General features: G+C 45.4%; 1 protein-coding gene across 1 annotated transcript in view; it reads right to left on the bottom strand.

Annotated features, from left to right (window-relative positions):
• Positions 1-7342: 7342 nt before the first annotated feature.
• LOC146833577 (cytochrome P450 2D15-like) overlaps positions 7343-12370 on the bottom strand; it is a 370438-nt gene continuing 365410 nt past the window's right edge. The window contains exon 9 of the mRNA XM_085601434.1: positions 7343-9431. Within this exon, the coding sequence (XP_085457560.1) occupies positions 9253-9431 (179 nt within the window). The 3' untranslated portion in view covers positions 7343-9252. The remainder of the gene's footprint in view (positions 9432-12370) is intronic.

Here is a 12370-nt window from a genome sequence, read left to right on the forward strand (position 1 = left end):
TTTTCTCAGAAATAGCAAAGGATTAGTTTTGTTTGTGGTTCAAAATGGCGCCTAAATAGAAAACGGTGCTGCGAATGCTAACTTAAATAGGGCAATGAGCAAACATGAATGTTTCTATTCTAACAGACCCTCCTTTTAGCATGAGCTAAAACCTTTTCTGACAGCAACAAGGAAAGTATGAAACCAGGAAAACAGGAGACCATGAGTAAAACTCCTTATGAGCATTCCATATTCTCAGTATCGGGAAAGGAGACTGTAAGGAGGGAAGAAGTCTCGAAAATGCCCTCATCTATGTTCAAGAGGTTGTCTATCTCTTTCTGTACCATAATTGCAGCGTTGGTATCATGAATCAATATTTTCCTTTTAGGGGTGAGAATTGTGGTGCAATAAGAGCAACAAAAGGGGAGGCACTGAATAAGGGTACAACAAAGCACCAATATCACAATCATGTATACCACCTTTTCAAGAATCCAGCCCCAACTGCCGAAATGAGACCAACTCCAATTACCACTTTCCATTCCCTTGACATTCTCGAAGATGTCTAATATGTGTTTGGTAATATTCTTATCCATATTTTTGATCCAGACTACACACTGATCTCCCACTACCGCGCATACACCACCACTCTTGGCTAAGATTGAATCAACCGTGTATCTAGTCTGTTCGGACTATATCAGCATGCTTTCCAACTGAGTGTTGATGTCGCGTAAAGCTGCCACTGTAGTATTAGATAATATTTGTAACTTGCACCCAAAATATTCTTTTGCTTTCTCACCCCGAGCCATGGCGGTACCTCTCAAAGTAAAAATGGAAGAAAGGATGTATCCAAAGGTAATCCCATTACTATAATTATTGACCTCTATATCGGTCACTCCCTCACAGAATTCTTAGGTCAAAGCCCTTTTTACCCAAAGGACATTAGGCATAGCGTATTTACAGGGTACACCTAATGGCAACACCATCCAAAGAGCGACATAGTCTGTACCATTATGAACGTTAGAATAAGTACCGTTAGACAAAAAGTAAAACTCTGGGTGTGCATAAATCGCTCCTTCGTAATCTACTGCGGCATATGTGGTGTTCATTCCAAACTTACTCAGATCTTTGTCATTCACCAGGGGCACTGTATTTTTCTACAGCACTATTCCAGGACAATTGATATACAAAGAAGTGTCCGTACTATTCATGATAGGGCAACAAGCAGGATAATAACCTGCCACCCAGGTGACTATCAATTCCTTGTGGTGCCAACCCACCAGTGTGACATTCTGTTGTCCATGTAGAAGTTGCCACAATATGTGTTATCACAACCTGGATAACCCACTCCCAGTGGCCTTCTATAATATAAACAAGGACCTGGATAGCCAAAACCAAAAACTCCTTTCACTTCTGTAAATTGCGGTGGACAAGCATAGGTATAATTTACAAGTGATAACAGATATGCAGTCCATAAACTAGTAACAGATTCAGTGGGATAACAAGCTGTCCCTTCTCCAAAGAATCTCTTGTGAGTGTTTAGAAACACATTGTTAGGGGCTATCCTTTTCTTTCGTGTCGGAGGAATAACTTTACCCTTTGTTCGTAAAGGTACATCCTGACCATTTTCCAAAAACCATGACACCCCACACAGTATTATTAACAACAAAACCACAAGAGCAACACACATTATTTTCTTTTTGCGGGTCCACACCATGTTATGCTGGGCAACAAGAATCACTGGCTGCTCTTCCTCCACAACCATTCTACCAAAGGGATGCATAACGGATGATGAAAAGGGGGCAAAATGCAAAATAAGTATACAAGTTCCCAGTGTCGTTCAGAGCCTCACTGGTAAAGGCTCCTATTATCCATCAATACGTTGGTGCACTTGTGCACCGGTGTGGAGCTTGCTCTGTCTTAAGCTCGTATCCCACGTCGATCAGGATTGTATACCTGCAGCGTATACTTTGGTCCTCCCTATCTAATGTTCAGACAACTAAAATGAAATACGCAGAAATCCCTCATCAATCTCAGCTAATTCCGTTGGTACTATAATTTAACACAACCTATTTTACACAGTCCATCCCTAATCTTTTTTCTCCTTCGACGCAACTTCCCTCAGCCGTGGGCGTAAATTGTACCTGGTAGCCCTAGGCACTGTGTGATCAGTGAACAAAGACTCTTGGATAGCTCGTATTTCCGGAGGAACAGCCTCATTCAATACATCTGCATTCTCCTTATCCGTCTGCATCCATGTTAGCTGGGCATCGCTGAATGGGACAAACCGAGGCACCTGCTCACACTCTGAGTCCCCGATGCCGTCCTTAACCCACTGATCATAGGGTAGAGGTAAAAGAACCCTCCGACAGTGGGTTGCATGAACCCAGTTCTTATGGCCAGCAACCTTCACAGCAGTACATGTTACCAATAAATCCTATTCAGGCCCCTTCCAGCGCGGTTCCAAACTTTTCTTCATCTGAAAGTTGCGCAACAGGACGTAATCACCGGGCTGGATATCGTGGCTGGGTCCCTCTGGTGTAGAAGGTAGGAACTCTCGCACCTGTTGGTGAATAGAACGCAAACTCTCTGTTAACTGGCCATGGTAATCCAGTCAATATCAGAAAATCTACGAGGATGTGGGACGCCCCAGACATTTGCAGTGCGTCCAAACACGACCTCCTAAGGAGAAAATCCTGTCCTAGAATGAGCTGCCGTTCTTATCGACATATGAGTTAACGGTAAAGAATCTGGCCACTTTACCCCTATGGTCTCGTGTATCTTTGCCAATTTCAGTTTGAGAGTACCATTGTACTTCTCAACCAAACCCGCTGACTGTGGATGATTAGCAGAATGGAATTTTTAGTTGACACGGACACCCTCGCAAATTAATCAAATCACTTTTGCATTAAAATTACTTCCGTTGTCACTCCAGATAACTCGGGAAAAGCCGGAACAAAGAAAGAACTTCTTCCGGAGTAACTTTGCAGTTCTAATGGCTGTATTGTCTTTAGTGGGGTAAGCCTCAACCCATTTGCTGAATGCACATACAACCACCAAAACATACTTAAGATTATTATATCTCTCTAATTCAATATAGTCCATTTGAAGGACTTCAAAAGGAAAAGTGGGTGGTGCAAAATTACCGGATGGTGTAGGGGTACCTTTCCCTGGATTATGATCATGCAGACCATGCAATATTTCACCAAATGTGCGGCTGTCTTAGAGATATTGTCATTCTGCCATACAGGGTCTAACAACTTACAAAATGCCTTTTGCACTAATATGAGCTAGACCATGCGCCATAGTAACCACAGGAAGAACATATGCATCTGGAAACATCCATCTCAGCTTCCCTGATTTATCAATCCAACATCCTTTCTCATTTAACTGTGCTGTACTTTCCTGCTATTCTGCTAATTCTTCTATTGTGGCTTCATTTTGTATCTCCTATACGCTCTCAAGGGTATTCTCAAACATGACAACCTCAAGGACCCACCTAGCTGGACCTGCTACAAACATACATTTCATCATTGTTCGGGCCGTTTCCTTAGCTGTCTGATCTGCAAAATCATTTCCTCTACCCACGTCATCATTAACCGTCCTGTGGGAACTACAATTGATTATGACCAACTTCTTGGGGAGCGTTAAAGCAGACAAAAGCCATAATATGAGGTGCCCATGCTGAACCTTGGTGCCATGAGAAGTAAGGAACCCTCTCTCGGCCCGCAGTTGCCCAAAATTATGCGCGGTCCGACGACATACTGGCTGTCAGTATATATGTTGACAACCGGTCCCTCGCTCAATTCGCAAGCTCGAATAAGAGCAGCGAGCTCAGCAGCTTGAGCTGACTGATCGGGAACCCGTGATGTCTCTACTACCGTGTGCAACATAGTGATAGCGTAACCTGCAGTCGTAGTGCCATCTGGTAACTTAAAACAAGAGCCATCGACATAAAGTTCTCCTTGGGGGTCAGAAAAGGGAATATCAGTAAGGTCTACCTGTCCCTTCGTCTCTTCTTCCTTCCGGTAGATACAATCATGCTTATCGACTGCATCATTCTCAGAAGGGAGGGGTAGTAACGTGGCCGGATTCATATTGGCACATCTTTTAATTGTAATGTGTTTAGCAAACAATGTCAATTCATAGCTAGTAAGACGTGCACTGGTGAGGTGCTGTGTCTTTGTCTTATTCAAAAGTGTATCCACCGCATGGGGTACCATAACTGTGAGGTCAGTATCAAGCACGAGTCCAGCCGATTGTCTGATTGAAGTGGCCAAAGCCACGACCGCTCTTAGACAACTGGGGAGGGCGTTCGCGACGGTATCAAGCGCAGCAGAGAAATAAGCACACAGCCGTTGCTTATCCCCGAATTTTTGTGTTAGGACAGAAAGCACATAGCCAGCCATCTTGTGGACATAGAGCACAAACGACTTGCCATAGTTAGGTGTACCAAGCACTGGAGTGGAACAAAGTGAAGTTTTCAATTGCTCAAAAGACCGCTGACATTCAGTCGTCCAAGGCAAAGGCTCATGCACTTCTTTAGTTGTTAATGAAAGCAAAAGGTTTGATTAGCAGCGAGTAGTTTGGGATCCACTGGCGACAGTAGGGAAGTAATACCTATAAAAGCACGTACAGTTTGTGGAATGGGCATTTTAACAATGATACAGATGTGCTCAGGGATCAACCTCCTACCCTCCTTCCACAGTAGGTGACCTAGGTAGGTGACCTCCTGTCGACAATACTGAAATTTAGAAAGGGAAACCTTATGTGCAAACGCAACAATAATTTAACAGTACTATCTCTACAACCCTGTCCCGTATCAGCAGTTATGAGTAGATCATCAACATACTGCACCAATACATTACCTGAGGGAAGCGACAAGGAATTCAACTGACCCTTTAATGCTTGACTGCAGATACTAGGACTCTCTGTATATCCCTGAGGAGCGCAACATAATCTAAACCTCCTACCAGTCAGTGTGAACCCCAACAAATATCTACTGTCATATTCAAAATAACAGAGGGGAAGAGGTGGACCAAGTACTCTCAGACGCCTGTAAACGAGTCGTAATTTCAGGAAGAAGATTAGAAACAAATCTGTTGACAAACAACTGAACTCCTCCTTCAATAGACATATGCTGCCCACTATAATCCCAAAACATATCTTCAAACCGGGTAAAGAAATCAGACACACTTTCATCATTCTTCTGTCGACAAACCGTCAACTTATTCCAACTTACCTTCTTGAGCGGAATAAGGGAATGCATATATGTAATAATGCAGCCTGGCAAAGCAAGTATCTTGGCTCTGGGTTTATCACCTGGCTTTCTTTCCTGATCCCATCCTTTAATCACATCCCATGTACCACCGAACTCCACGATATGGTCTTGAGTATGTACCTGTCTCCAAACATCAGCCGGAACGAGACGACCACAGAACATTTTAATATCAGCAAGAGTCATTACAGTAGAAGAGGTAGCCTCTGTCAATTCTTTATAATAAGCTGTAGGATCAGGTAAATGAGCCTTAAAGGCTAAAACTTCACTCCTCTTCCATGGAGTTTAAACCCATTGTTCCTGAAAACAGGCCGCTACAGCCGGTCTAGTAACATTTCTGCACTGGTCTGTTATGGCAGGGATTTCTGGGTGATATATAGGATGGACCTCCTGCATCGGAAACTGAGATACCGGAGTAAGGCTCCTCTCATGTAATAAACCCCTGTAAGCAACTAAAGTTGTAACATTCCCAAATACTTGCCCTGGCTCCAAGTCAGCAGCATACATATGATCTCTAATATCAAATGAAATTTGAGACACTTCTGTCCCAATTTGTTGTTGCCAAAGACTAGTCAATGTAGCAGACTAATGCTTAAGGGCCTGCTGCTGTATAAAGGGTTCAAAATCTCGCATGACTTTCCAAACATCCTCCACAGTATAAATTGCATTACGAGCCCACCACACAGCCTGTTCAGCTATTCCTTGTGTCTCTTCATCCCCCACCACAGATCGCACTAACCGGCCTATTTGCTCCTTGAATTTCGTCCAGTCTTCATCCTCAAATCTGTGTATTGGCGTCTCAACATTCAAAGGTGTCCGAGGAGAGACAACAGAAGTGACAGGTACCATCGTCACTGGCGCTTGCACTGGAGGACAGAGAACAGAGGATACAGGAGCTGAAACAGTATAGGTGTACTGAGGGTCACAGTTGCCAAAGACTGCGAGGGTAAAGAAGGAGCGGGAGGTGCCGTAGCCACAGCCGTCAAAACAACAGCCATGGATACAGGAACAGCTGAAGCAGACGTAACAGGCTGCTGTGACTGTAAGGAAATGGCGGGATATATCCTCTGCGGGGCATAAGGGGGTGGGGTCGAGTATCTGACAACTCCTCTACAAAAGTATTGTCTTCTTCTTTGGTCAAATCAGACTTCTCAATATGCAATCAAAATCTACTATCCTCACATTCAATTCCAGACTCTTGTTTTTTTATGTAATATGCCACAGCTTTCTGTGTCACTGTTTGCATTTTCCCATTCTGTGCATTTCTCTCCATTTTAACCGTCTCTGTCTAGCCGGCTTCTGCAAAGTTTTGAGAGAATCAACCATTGACTCCTTCTCTTAAATAATTGCTCCTGTAAAAACCCAATTTTTTGTTCATCAAAAGTGCCAGTCAACGGCCACTGCAACTCGGTATTGTCCCTCGTATATTTTTGTGATAATGTACTAAACATAATAGGGCCAAGACCATGCATCACATACTTTTAAAAAAATGTGGGCTGCCTTCAGGAGGTGCCGGCTGAGCTTCTTCCAATCGAGCATCTGCAGAACAACAACGACAACATAAATACAAGATTTTACTAAGACTAGGCATTTTAAAAGGAAAACAAGTTTGTTGCTTTTACCTAGCAAAGTAATTGCAAATAGTTTTATTAAAAACGATCCTCAGACCGTACAAAACTCAAACCACAATGGTACCATATCCACAAAGAACCGAAACAAACTAACCTGATATGAGTAGAACAAACGGACCAATTCTCCACTGCCGACGCTTCAGACCAAATGGTCAGATCCAAGGGTTTCGCCGTTCAGGACTCCAGTCGGGATCACCACTGGGTGAGGCACCGTCCGGTAGGACGGAAGGGGCAGCTGCGAGCATACAATACTCTTCGTGCAGGGATCCCTGAGCCGTCAGTTCAACCCGACAATGTCCTCAGCCTCCCCTTCATCTGTGGAAAGGGGATTGATCAATCACCCGAAGGAGTCCCTGTTCGGGCACCAACTGAAGGAAGTGGCCCGATTAGGGTCACCCGAGTCACTAATGACCACCTCTCAGCCTTCCATACCAAATGAAGAGTCAGTCAGACAGTAGAGGATATAAACCAATAATTGTTTATTCATATACACTCAGAGCGGAGCCCAGTCTGCCCAGTTAATAGGACTGCTGCAGAGGGACTGAAATCAACAAGCGAAAAGATACATCATGTAGATCTCGCAACTGGGCTGAAAAACGCCCACAGTGGAATTTTCCAGGCAGATGCAGCTGGACAGTGAAATACAACAAAAAAAAAGTTTTGATTCTCATTTCTCACACCACCTAATACAACCCTGGCCTTCCACCAGACAAGTGGGAGAGGGCCTCTATCTAGTGAGAAATGTATGAACTAATATGAACAGTCTATTCATTAGTGAAGCAAAACCTAACATTTCAGAAATGAAACATAACAGAGGCATTTTCTCCGAAATAGCAAAGGATTAGTTTCGTTTGTGGTTCAAAATGGCACCTGAATAGAAAATGGTGCCACCAATGCTACCTTACATAGGGCAATGCGCAAACATGAATGTTTCAATTCCAACATGTGCACGCTTTTTTTTTTTTTACACAAAGCAGCAGATACACATTCTGGCCTCTAAGCGGTGGTACAGTAGATGAAGCAAGATGTTGGGGTCTCTGCTTTTTTAAACTGTTGAGAAAACAGCCTGTTTCATGGGACTATGGCTTTCATTGATGAAGTAGGTGCTGTCGCATGTGGGCCCAGGGATGTGAGGAGCCCACTACACTCATTTTATAATTGTCTTAATTGCCGCACCTGTGAGAAGGCCCAGGAGAGAGGGTGGCCCTTTTTTGGTAACAAAGGTGCTGATACTGCATACTCTGGCCTAAGAGCGATGGCCCTGGGTCGGAGGGGCCTGTGGGTTCAGGGTGACAGTGGCAGAGGAGACAGACTACTTCACAGGACCTTGGTCATCAATAGTGCAGCATGTGCAATGGCACCAGGGTCCAGGATGTGATAGCAAACCGCTCCGCAATTATGACTATCTTTTCCTACTCAAGACCATAGTGGAGGCTCATGTCTTTGGAATTATTAGGACCCAGGAGCTCTTGCTGTGCCAGTGTTCCTTCAGGCCTTGAAGTGATGGCCAGGGAAAGGGGGTGAGATGTGGGGACCCATCTCTTCCTTTAAAAAAGGGCAAAAGAGTCTCAGGAGACAGTCTGCTTGGCCCAAGCTATTATCAGTGCAGAAGGTGCAGTGGCAGTGGGGCCAAAAGTGTGAGGGGCCACTACACCCTAACTAACCAAAAGGAAGTAAGGCAGTCTATTTTCATTGCTATCATAAGGGCCCAGGGCACCCTTGCTGCAAAGAAGGTGGTGTGGGGAGTATTTCTTCCCCAAAGGGAAAGTGACATACAGCTTTAGGCTTTGGAGCAATGGAAGAGAGCACTGGGCAAAAAAGACAGAGTATATAGCCTGCTTCACAGGGCAATAATAAAACATTAGTGCAGCAGTACAGCTGTACCAGGACCTATAGTTGTGAGGAGCCTATTGTACCCAAATTATGGGGCGCAGTGTTCCTAGGCACATTTCTGTTTAATTTGATGCATTAACAGTTAGAACTTTCACGTCCTGTGTACATTTTGGACTAAATAAAAGGTACCCTTGAAATGATTTCATAACTCCAGCACTTCCTTCCTGCACCTTCCATTAAGGCATGCAGACTCCACCATCCCCTGCCACCCTTGCTTACCGTGAAGTTGTGGTGGAGGACCCGACTTGTAAACATTTTATTCTGAAAAACAAATGTTGAAGACCTTTGATGTAAGAGAATTGCTTTCTGAAATATACAGCACTAAAGTGTGACGATGTTAGCCAAACACTTTAATTTTACAGGTACTCAGTATGGAACTGCCTTGGCAACTGCAGTATCCTAAGAAGAGAGGGTCCACGTGAAGAGCTTAAGTTTGGGAGCATTCAGAGAGGGGGTGTTCTGAGGATCAGAACCTCATCTCAGCTCAGCGCAGATCTGGTAGGCGTGAGGGCAGTGGGTGAAAGTGTAAACGGGGTCATCACATGGCCTGGCCTGGTTCTTTGGGATGGTGAAGGTGAAACGCTGGAAGAGAGTGGTGAAGAAGAGAAACAGCTCCATCCTGGCTAGTTGCTCCCCCAAGCAGACGCGGTGACCTGGAGTTAAGCGTGGGAAATAGAGAAAGGCTAAATATTAGGCCATCCTAGAAACAAGAGGGCAAGAAAGTGCAAGTGCTTCAATTAAGTTTTTGGGAGATAATATCATATAATTCTGCAGATAGCATATTTGGAAGTTCATTTAGTTTTGAAAGTCTGAAAATTTCCCTTGATAATAAATCACTTCTATAGCGAACACAGTGAAACTCAGTATTGAGGTGCTAGGCGGAATCATGCAGACTTCGATTTTCCAAGCCTAAAACAAAACTTACGGTAGAGCATTCAATTTAATGAGCCTTATTTATCAAAGGCAATAATGTATTCTGTTATCAAATGGATAACAGTGAATGGAGACCTACCATGAATTTAGAAACAGAGGAGTTGAAATACAAAAATTGGATATGGTCCTTGAAATACCAATATATTTTATAATCATTCAGATCCAGTTATCAAGCAGAAAATGTTGAAACATCTTAATCCTCTAAAATGACAAGTTTTGACTGACAAATGCTAAGCACTTTTTTTCAGTAAAACCATTATGTGAGAAATGGATTATTGGTTGGAGGGGTTGTGAGACCTCATCAAGAAATCACGTCACTATTCTGTATCATGTCAGGACGGGTTACTATAATTTAAACCCTAGTTCAGTCTTGGGTAGCTGTGACCCAGTGCTGTCGGGCTTAACTCAAAGGAAACAAGTGTAAAGCATTTACCAATACTAAACAGTTGATAAGTAAAAAATACAACATACGGTGTGGGCAACCGTCATGGTCATATGGACGTAATCCAGAGGCTACGCACAGCACTGAGCAACTTCACCATTGACTACCAACCTATTATGCCTGCATGGATCTGGTCATCAGAGTGCCAGGGGTGGCCTGGACTGGCCCCGACTGGCCCGACTTGGTGTTGATGACCCACTGTAAGGGAGCATCATGGCTGTGGCCTGAGGACAACGTGCCAACTAGGTGACAGCGGCGCCGACCTGGGAACATCGGACAGGGCAGAAGCGAGATGACGAGCCAGACTGCTGATCATACCTTCACGGCCCCGAGGAGTACTTGGTGAGTGGTTTGTGGCGGCTGGGTCCGGGCCACTGGAGCGGAACTGGAACCAACTGGGACTGCCTGACTCCAATATGACGGCAACCAGGAGGCGATCGTAGAGGCTCTCTGTGACAGTGGAACACATTGGGGGCCGCTGCTTTGCCCGACGGTGTGGTAAGAAGCAAACTGGGTGCCTTTTTCCTGAACCTTCATGCTGGTAAACCACCTGGGGTGACCGCATGCTGTGTGCTCTGAGACTCAGTGAGTGGGGGATTTTGCACGGCCTGGGCCGCTGGATAGCACGACAATCGGCTCCTTACTCCTGAAGCCTCCTCCTTCTGGGCCAACAGGCCCATGATGAATGGTAGGCCCTGAGTTACTCTGGCTGGGGGGCCTTCCCCCAGTGAGACCCCTGTCTGCTTGCTTTGGCATTAGGAATCTCTCCTTTTTCTTCCCACTACCGGTTAAAATTCTGGCTCCTCTTGATCAGACAGCCTGCTGGCTTACTCGCTGACATGATCCCCCTATACTCCTGGGCCTTTGGGGTTCATGAGCCAGGTGGGATCGGGTGAAGAGGTCTACCGCATGGGATGATCTTTCTAGCTGGTGGTGTCTGCAGGGCCTGAGGTACCTGTGCCCACTTGCCTGGTCGTCAGCGGTGCGTATTGCATGGAGAGTATCACACTTACCCAAGGGCTTGTATCTCCTTGTGGTGTACCCGCGGGAGCCATGGCCCCTTTTGATCTTCTGTGAAGCAGGTTGGACACTTTGGGACCCCTCGATGTCAACAGCCTCTATGCCACCTATAAGGCCCAGTCTAATAGCATCACTAGTTACTATACCCAGATGGCAGGGTCTAGTCAAAAGACCACTAGGGGAGTGATGGCCTTGTCTAACGATGACCTCCTGGTATTGCTAAGAGAATTTAAAAAAGAGTGCAGGGTAGAACTACAATCGGACTTAATCCTCATCCTTGAGGACTCTGAGGAAGGACATCAAAGCTCGGCTGATCTCTCTTCAGACTGACATGAACTCAGAGGGGGCAAGGGCTCCGAATCGACAAGTAGCCCCATTAGAAGTGGACACAGCACATATTCACTTCAAACTGCAGTCAGCCCTCCTCATATGCGAAGACTTGGAAAATCGCTCTAAGTGCGATTACATTCACATCATGGGGCTGGAGGAGGGGGCGGAGGGCTCCGATTTATAGGCTTTTGCGGTAGGCAAGTCTTCTAGCCTCTTGGTCGACGACCAACCTGAGGTGCAACTGGAGAGAGTCCACAGAGTAGAGCCACAGAAGACGGGAGATAGCACTCGTGCTAGAGACATTTTAGCCAAGCTACATTCCTTTAAGACCAAGGAGAAAACCTTGCAGGAGGCCAACAAATGGCATCCAGTCTAGTTCCAGGGAGGATGTGGCCCCCGCCACCCTGGCGAGATGAATGAAACTCAAACCGGTCACAGATCATCTTCACAAGGAAAATGTGAAATATAGATGGACATATCCGTTTGACATATCCTTTCAATTTAAAATCTTGGACTTGGAGGGAGTGGCAGCACTGCTGGGTCTTGATGTCTCCAACCCACAGGGGGAGGTGCATAGAGAACCTTCCTCGGACGAGTCTTGTGTCAAGATGGGTGGACACTGGCAACAGCAGCACAGAGGACTACGCTCAGGCAAATGAAGAGGCAGTGACCATTCCCTTTAGAACTTCGCTACCATCTTTCCAAGTGGGGCCTGGAGAGGCGAGACTTGCTGAACGGATCCTGAAAAAGGACACTTGTTTTGTCTTGCCCAGGCTATGATCTGGGTGGGGGAGCCATTTTAGCCTGGAGGACTGTTCGAGTTCTTTTTCACATGGACCGATGCCAGTGAGAGCTGTTGGATGCTCA

The sequence above is a fragment of the Triturus cristatus genome, chromosome 4_2 (genome assembly GCF_964204655.1).
Source record: "Triturus cristatus chromosome 4_2, aTriCri1.1, whole genome shotgun sequence".
Taxonomy (NCBI): Eukaryota; Metazoa; Chordata; class Amphibia; order Caudata; family Salamandridae; genus Triturus; species Triturus cristatus.